The sequence below is a fragment of the Micropterus dolomieu genome, linkage group LG17 (genome assembly GCF_021292245.1).
Source record: "Micropterus dolomieu isolate WLL.071019.BEF.003 ecotype Adirondacks linkage group LG17, ASM2129224v1, whole genome shotgun sequence".
NCBI classification, from domain to species: Eukaryota; Metazoa; Chordata; class Actinopteri; order Centrarchiformes; family Centrarchidae; genus Micropterus; species Micropterus dolomieu.
In genome coordinates, this window is record NC_060166.1 from 33299657 (window position 1) to 33308455 (window position 8799).

Genomic DNA, 8799 nt, shown 5'->3' on the forward strand with positions numbered 1-8799 from the left:
AATTCTGCTCTGATCTTCTAATGCTCAAGTAAGGAGGTTTCCCACACTGCTGGTGTGTCCCACCCACAGTGTTCACCATGTTATTAACTTGACCTGAAAGCCATTAGCCTAATTTCTGTCTTGCCCACTAGAGAGATGTGTTTATAGGGGGAATTTTTTTTTATTATTTTGTTTCCTTCTGTTGAGTTTTCAGTCTTACCTGAATTTGTAGTCAGTGTATCTCATTTGATGAGCTTTCAGTTTTGAAACAAGAATATGGATGATCCGGATAAAGATGAATGAGTTCACCTAAAGAGAAAAAAAAACAAAACAGGGACATTTACAATCTTAATGATCATGCTTCATCATGCAAATTAGGTGATTATGACAGTTCACAACATGTATTCAGATCAGTTTTATTTAGTGCATTACACTACAGCTTATTATGGTGACTTTGTTCACTCTACTTTCCCTACCCAGTCATCACTCTGTATGAACGGTCCAGGCTGCAAGCTACTATAGTTTTTACACTTGTTAAAGCACTTTGTAACTTGTTTTTGAAAAGTGCTCTACAAATAAGGATTATTATTATTATTATTATTATGAGTCACCCATGAATTTTAATCACTGAGTCTGAAAGTGAACTGAAAGTCAGAAAATGTCCTACTTCATTACATTTACGTGTGTGTGTGTGTGTGTGTGTGTGTGTGTGTACACATGGTTGAATATTTTGAATGAAACAAAGAGTGCTGCAGGTTATGTACGTGTGCTATCTGCACTATGACACCTAACAACCCCCAACGTTTCCTGAAAAGGAACTGTGAGGACACATGATGTCAAAGGAAGTGCACTGTACAGATTGCATGTACAACTGCCAACCTGGAGCTCACAGGGCTGTAAATGTTCTGTTCTGTGTTTTCTGCATCTATATTGATATGCATGTTACCAGAATGGCGAGCAGGATGGGAGTGCGGATTATCCACCAGTGCACCTTGTTCTCATTGATCTCCCAACACCTACAATCACAAGCACAAAAAAAGACAATGCATCCTGAAATATAGGATGAGGTGGCAATTGAATAGACATATGTGTGTTGCAGTATGTTGTGTTTAATCAAATTCACTCTCAGTCTGTGGAACAGGCGCAGTGAAGAATAAGAAAAAAAAAAAGAGCTGCACACTGTCAAAAAGTAAATATGACTCACCTAGTGTTTTCAAACAGGTAACGTACAATAATCCAAGGAACCACAAAGAACACTGGTGTGCCTGACCCAAAACAGACAAATGTAAGCATAAAAAGTTCACAACACAACAGCACATTTAATCAATTTACACATTATGTGACCTGTTCAGTAATTAAGAGTATAGCACTCTTTTTTACGCTTCCTTTACATTTCAGCTCTGTATGATTACTTGTTTGTCTAAGTGTGTGTGTGTGTGTACCCCAGCCTATGAGTAGATATCCACAGAAGTAACGGTTTTCAGGGAATACCATCATCACCAGTAGGTTGTGCAGATACAGGCCTTCCACCAACAGCCAGTAGTAGTTGGCTCCCACACAGTATTGCATCAGCGCCTGGGCCACGCGGCAGCCAGACACTGCCTAATGTGTGTGTATTCAAGAAGACAAAATAAGTTCTTGAGACATTTTTTGCGTGTTCATGTTCTGCTTAGCATCAACCAGAACCAAATGTTTTTAAATCAAGTCTCAAGTTTTTTAAGATCATAAGCAGATACCAAGTCAAGATGAAAGTTTCTAAGGGCACTGAACTCTGGCGTTTCCTACTCTCCTTTTCTTTCTTTCTTTCTTTCTTTTTTTCTCTCTTTCTTTCTCTCTTTCTTCCTCTGTCTCTCACTTATTTTTATGTGTGTGTGTCCCAACCTGATCACTGAGTATTTCCAAGAAGTCCCTGCTATTTATGAACTCAGGAGTGTCTCTGCTCAGCAGAGCATCTCTGGTCAGGATGGAGACAGCTCGCAGAATGAATGATGCAAACAAGTTGGTGTGGATGTAGTTTCTGGTGCAGTGCAGCTTCCTGCAGACATCACACATACCACAGTGGTGTTAAACATATCAGAACAATGTTTAACATCCAGTCAGACTGCTCAGCACCTGACAGTTAAGTAAAGAAAACGACATTGAGAAAAATACATCTCTTGTGAAAATCCCACACTATGTTTCTTATGGCTAAACTTTGTCAGACATATGCTGAGTTTAAGGGTTAATCTGAGGTCTGTTTATTGTCATATTTACGTTTTCGTGGTTGTGGCTTGTTGCTGTGATGTTTTTGCACTACAGTTAATGTCACTTTATACAACACTTGAAATGTTTCTGTAATTGTTTTTTTCTTTTTTTATATTGGACAAAATGTCTCATCAAGAGAAAAAGAAAGTTACATATTGCCTTAGAGTAACTAAAGAGTACACAAAGAATCAAAAACAGACTAAAATACTGAGTCAACGAGATGGGAAAATCCAAAATCAGTAAACAGATTGTAGAGGTGTAGGTATACCTGAAGAACACCAGAATAATCAAAGCCAGACAGAGACTGGCCAGACTAACACAGTAACCAACTGTGTACATGACTCTGAAGTAGGCTAAGATCATCATCTGCTTCTCCTGTACAAAGTACAAGCAACATATATAAAGATTGGATTAATACTGTGGACAGAAATGTAAAGTTTCTTTTTACAGATACCTTTTTTAAGGTCTCACTCTCTTCTGCCCAAAGTGTGTGTTTGCGTGTCTGTACCTGAGCTTCATGGTGGCTGTTGTCCTTTTTGCACTGAGAAGGGTCCATCCAGGTGCGGTTGAAGATATCGGTGGTCCACTGACCATCAGGACCACACTTCCGCAACACAAAGCCATTACGCACTACACAAACACACAGCAGTGGCTGAAACACACACCCTTGATAACAGACAATAGTACAGTGAGAATATTATGTGTTAGGGTCAGGGTAATGTGTGTGTGTGTGTGTAAGTATGCTCTCCTACCTTGATTGTACCAGGGCAGGTACCAGGGGCAGGGCACCTTAACTGTGGAGTTAAGTTTTCCATCTGACCAGCAGGCGTACTTGTCAAACATACGTCCACAGAACACACCTAAGGAGAGGAGAGCGGATGCGCAGTGTCTGTATGCATTTAATTTAGTTCAGGTTTAAAATGTGTCGAAGGTTAATTTGCCTTCATTAATGTATATTATAAAGAGTTTGCGTGTATTCATGGAGGGGTTTACCTTTGGGTCGGGGTTCTGTACTCATCTGTTGCAGACATTCATTCCTGTAGCGGATATATTTCTCCATCATATCCTCCACACTTCCCCCTGACACACACAACAGACACTACAAACACACACACACAAACACACACACACGCAAATCAATACAACTCCCAATAGATCTTTCTTTTATAAAGCTTATCAAATAATGCTTTTATGGATGCTGTCAGAGAAGTGTTTACTTAAGTCTGTAATCATTTTGTAGTGTAACAACTCAAAACCTGGCTTAAGAAATGTGACTCAAATGGAGAAACAGCAGACAGAGCGAAACAGATCTGAGAAAAGAGGCTGAAGATGGGGTAGAGAGAAATAGGGAAGGCAAGCCATGGAAGCCGTGTTGTATTGGAATACATTATCTTCAAAGGCATTTCTAATATTTGATCCATCCCCACTGACATAAGTGTGGACAAAAATGTTGATGTATTTCTTGTTTTCAAATAAGTTTCTAGACTGGCTACCGCCAGACAATTTCCCTCAAACTTAAATTGTAAGGGGGCATAAAAGATTTTTACATATTTACTCTCTTCTTTAACATCAAGCACATTGAGACATCACTTGCTCATTATACACTGTGCTGTGTCATCAGTAAAATGTCTCTCTAGACAAATACCAGAGTTCTGTAAATGAGGAAGAGGATGAGGAATGTGTTTGAGGCCTTCATCACTCAGAGGTGTGCCAGGTTGGCTGCAGGGAGATCATCTCAAAGATTTACAGGACACCACAGAGTCACTGAGAGGTCATCAGAGGTCATGAAAAGGTGGAACATGAAACAGTCCCTTTACGCTCTGCAACATACCTCCTGGAAATACAGAAAACAAAGAAATTACATCCAAAAATGTGGTGTTTGGAAGCAGTGCTCAAAGTACATAAAACTACAAGTGATTGTTTCATCTTCCCACTCAATACAAGCTGCTAGATTGAATTAAGGACCAATGTGACTTTGGGGTAAAAAGTCCCCATTGACATCAATAAGTGTGGACAAAATTTGTTTATTGCAAAGTACATTGCGAAAATCATTAACAAGTAATCTTGAAAACAGTCCATAAAGAGTCCATAAATATATGCAGTATACTTAATTTTTGTGTGATAATGAGATAATCATTTCATTAATTCTATATAACTTAAACTGTCCTCTTATGATTGTTATAAAAGTGCTTAAGATTGTAATATGGAAATCAGGAATAAGGCAATCTGTGCCAAAAACAGACCTAATCAAATCGGTTCATTATTCAACTTTGTCAATAATAAAAACATACACATCAAAATAACTCAACTGTGGGGCTGGAACCCTGAACATGTGGGGAGGCCAACATTGTCGGTAAATTCATTTGGAATTGTGTGGAGGGTGTCAATCTGTATCTCTATCTGTGGATGTTTTCTGAGATTTGTGAATATGTAGAATCATTTGTAAATGTGTTTTACATTACAGTACTAAAAATACTTTGTACCATCCTCTCTGTGTAACTTGGGACTCTGATTAGTGGGTGTGCTTTCCAGCCATCAAAGCATGCAGAGGGAGAAACATAAAAGACTGCAGAGTAATCCTGTCTCTAATCCTCCTGTCAATACTGGTGATATAGCTAATCTAACTGACCAGGAAGTTTGTGGGCTGGCATGTGACAGGCATGGCCTGCTGTGCATTTAAGAGCAAGAAGGCTAAAAACTGCATTACTCAGAAAAAGAGGATTTATTAGACAAAATAATGTGTGATGTAATATATTATTAATGGAAGATGGATTTGTCTTAATCATAACAAGGCTTAAGCCATGAGTATCTGAGTCAATACTGGTATCAGCTTTCAAAAACTTTTATAGTGTAAATCACATAATACCTACCCGAGTGATATGCAATGTACACTGCATATATTTACCATGTTAATATATTCACTACCTGTAGTGTATATATTAACACTTGGAGCAATGATGCATATTTTTGAAGAGGTAAATCTCAAGAGTCCTGCTTTGCTGTGTCTGGTGCTCAGGGTAACCTAAAACTACAGCCATGTTGCAAACATCTGGCACATTCAAGAATCCAAGCTTTAAGCATTAAGCTTCTCTCCTCTCCCAGCATCATCAATTATTAGTTCTCGTCATGCAGGTAAACGTGTCTCTATAGCTTGCATTTAACATTTGGCTTTTGAAAAGATATATTATCTCATGTCACTTTTTAAATCATGAAGGTAGGATTTGTTGCTTGTAGAGTGCTTTAGTTTTAACCGCATTTGTGTTCAGATCTGTCCCAGATTTTCACTCTGCTGCTTTTTTATGCCAGAACATAGAGTCTGATGTTATCAGTTGCAGAGCTCATAAGCATTTCATTTGTGTTTTCACATGTTCAAATATGTGAATTAAGAGAAAAATCTCAATGTAATATTGTTTTAAGATTTTGTTGAAAGTTTGCCCTACTTGTGAGTGCTGGGTGAGTCAGTGGTGATTCTGTAATTGGCATGGTCAATCAAGAACAAGCAGCATGAACGGGGTTGGGTTTAATTTTTTCCCTACGCTAAGACCACAATTGTACATGGGTTCGTCAAAGAGGCACTTGGGCTTGGGACCATACTAAGGCCACTAAAATGCTTCTCTGTCATCCCTCCAGGACCCTGAGGCGTACAGGAAAGATTGTGGCTGAACCCTCCCACACTGGACACAAACTGTTTCAGACACTTCCCTCTGGCAGGAGGCTGCGGTCTCTGTGGTGTGAGGACTAAAACCTCACACCACAAAACAGTTCTCATCCCATACTCCCCTAACCCCATGCTATAGTATGTGCACAATACACATACTGTGAACTCTGCACATTCCCTGGTAAATATATTGCACATCCCTGCAAAAACTGTTATTTAAAGTCTTCATTTAAATAACATTGTCATTGTGCAAATTGTTAAAGTAATTTTCTGTTTTTCTATTTATACTTCTTGACTTACCACACTTATCACGCACTTGTCTTTTTTTAAATATATTTTCTGGTTTATTATGTGTATTGTCATGTGCCAATATACCACAGAAACTTCCTTGTATGTGGATTCCTGATTCTGATTCTCTGATGTGACAATAGAAAATATATGAAAATGCTCCATTTCTGCAAAGACAGGTCCTGGTCAAATATGGGTTTCAAAAAAGGGCATAGAGCAGTTTTTGTGTTTTGTAGTAGTGTAGATGTTGTTTCAGATACTTAGTGAAATAATATTTGTGTTGATGTGAATTAGCATTCTGTCAGCCCACATATCAACTTAAAAGTTAAAAACTCCACCAATGTAGCATTGCACTCATAAAACATTGTCAGACAGTAAAAAAAGACTTTAAATGGGTGTAGCAGAGCTAGAGACATCATCTTTTTATTCCACAACCTGGTGCCTACATTACTGTTCAGGTGTGTTATTTAAGCAGTAGAGGCAAAAGTGGCTCCAACTGCTTTTTTCATTATCAAATTTGTAGTCTTCAGCCCCAGCTGATGCTGCTTCAAATGACATCACATGAGACAATTTTATTTATTTGACTTCAGGCAGCTTCCTCTGGAGCCGCAAAACCTTTACAAATTTTTTCACATATGCATAGTACTCCACAAGATCAGTAAACAGTGTAAATTAGGTGGAGTTTCTCTATAACTGCTTTAATATAATACTGATAATGGGATCATTCTTGGAAAACCAATATCACTTAGCCGCTGCCACTGTCTAATGTCCAAGTCATGTAATGTGTCCTACTGTACAGTTTGTGTTCTTCACAGCTTTGGGCTTCATTTCAGAAATACAACAGTGCAATTATATGATATTACATTTTAAATATTCACTTTAAGAGCTATCTCTTACTGTGTACAACTATTCTCCACCAGACTGGAGACTAAAACCAAACATTTGTGTATCAAAAATTTCCAGATCCACACAGCTGTATAAAAAATTAAGATGGAGTTCAAGAACTGACAGAAGTCAAAAATCATATCTAATATGACATAACAAAAGATTTTTAAGCTGCACTAAATGAAGCACACAGTAATGACAGTATTATCTGAGGTTCAGTTCCTCTGAATTAAATAAACACCGACATGACTTGCAAATATGCACCAGCTGCACAGTATATTATTATCAGAAAATGTTCATTATATATGCAGTCAGTGTTGAGTCATTAGAGTCATATGGAGGGAAAGAGGGATCTGAAAATGTATATAATATTTCATTATATATTCGGAGGAGCAGCAGCAGGCAGTGACTGAATTTGTTCTACACTATATCCATGTCTCTGTTACAAGTTTCGCCTCAATGACAATACTATACTAATACAATAATCCTAATTATTTTCTGATTTATTTTATTATTAAAATCAACTCTTCTTCCATCCCTTGTGATTTTTTGTTGGTCTTTTTATTTATGTCTCTAGAAAAAAATTTAACAGACTCACACACATTTGTTACAAAATGATAAATTACACTGGACCTCAGTCTTTCTAAAAACCTCTATCTCATTTGTCTAAACTCTTGACTCTTGGAGATAATAAGCCCTTTCCCGTTAGAGTGAGCCTTTTTCCATGTTTAACAAAGTTCACTATTTCCTCTTAAATGAGACAACTCCCCTTTAGCCATCAACGTAAAACATAGAAGGGGAAATATGCGTTTTTGAAAGGGCAGCACAAGTTAAACAAATTTTCAGTGATTTGATGATGACCATTAAACTGATCAAATTATCTTCACTTGACTGACAGAGAACAGTGTGGGCTGCATGACATTTTAGAAGCCAGTGAACATGGGCTAGATGGCACTGCCAGATTGTGATGACAGGGAAAAATCATTTACGTGGCATTAGTACAGTAGTGGCATTTCCATAAAAGAAATATCTGTCCCATGTCAAATTTGTATCATGTCCAGCAGCAGCAACTGTGGTTTGTTTGAAGCAAGACAAGAGCAACAGGTGAGCAGCAATAGCCACCACAGTTTAAGAGAAGGGCAACTTAACCAACATGAAATCAAAGGAAACAGAACAACGCAGTCTCATCCCTACTCGTCAAATGTCTGACGCATGGTCAAGGCTCTTTGTCGTCGCTTTTTAAAGACTTGGGTAGCCCTTTTGCATCAATTATTGACGTTTAGGGATCCACAGTCAAGTTAGCAACGCTTAGCAACAATAAATATGCAATATCCGGTTACACTTTCAAGATAAAACGTAACGTTTCGATACATTGCCATGTTGAAACGCGCATAATTAAAGTCGTGAAACGTTGCAGTTTCGTTAGGTTTAGGCACAGAAAGTACTTGGTTGGGTTTATGCAACAAAACTACTTGGTTAAGGTTAGAAAAAGATCATGGTTTGGGTTAAAATAGCTATGTATGTCAATTAAGACTTAAGTTAACTAACGTTAATGTCAATTTACCTCACTCGCCTAAATAAAAACATTTAATGTTTTGTTTCGCAGGGGACACAAACCCTGTTCTCCTGCTTCAAGGTCCGGGTTCTGGCCCTCTATCCACCCCAATCACCTCCTTACTTCGTCTTTTCTCTTAAATATCATACTTGCCTTTACCATCAAAAACTGACACAACAGGGCTTCCCTC

At 38.1% G+C, this 8799-nt stretch overlaps 1 protein-coding gene across 2 annotated transcripts in view; it reads right to left on the bottom strand.

The window, feature by feature from the left end:
• gipr (gastric inhibitory polypeptide receptor) overlaps positions 1 to 8799 on the bottom strand; it is a 15905-nt gene that overhangs the window by 4527 nt on the left and 2579 nt on the right. For both annotated transcript variants that reach the window (XM_046072757.1, XM_046072756.1), the window contains exons 2-11: positions 3869 to 4057; positions 3217 to 3322; positions 2976 to 3083; positions 2732 to 2853; positions 2492 to 2598; positions 1861 to 2014; positions 1422 to 1581; positions 1184 to 1244; positions 926 to 995; positions 200 to 288 (exon numbers count right to left, since the gene is read on the bottom strand). In XM_046072757.1, coding sequence (XP_045928713.1) covers positions 200 to 288; positions 926 to 995; positions 1184 to 1244; positions 1422 to 1581; positions 1861 to 2014; positions 2492 to 2598; positions 2732 to 2853; positions 2976 to 3083; positions 3217 to 3322; positions 3869 to 3919 — 1028 coding nt within the window. In that variant the 5' untranslated portion in view covers positions 3920 to 4057. The remainder of the gene's footprint in view (positions 1 to 199; positions 289 to 925; positions 996 to 1183; positions 1245 to 1421; positions 1582 to 1860; positions 2015 to 2491; positions 2599 to 2731; positions 2854 to 2975; positions 3084 to 3216; positions 3323 to 3868; positions 4058 to 8799) is intronic.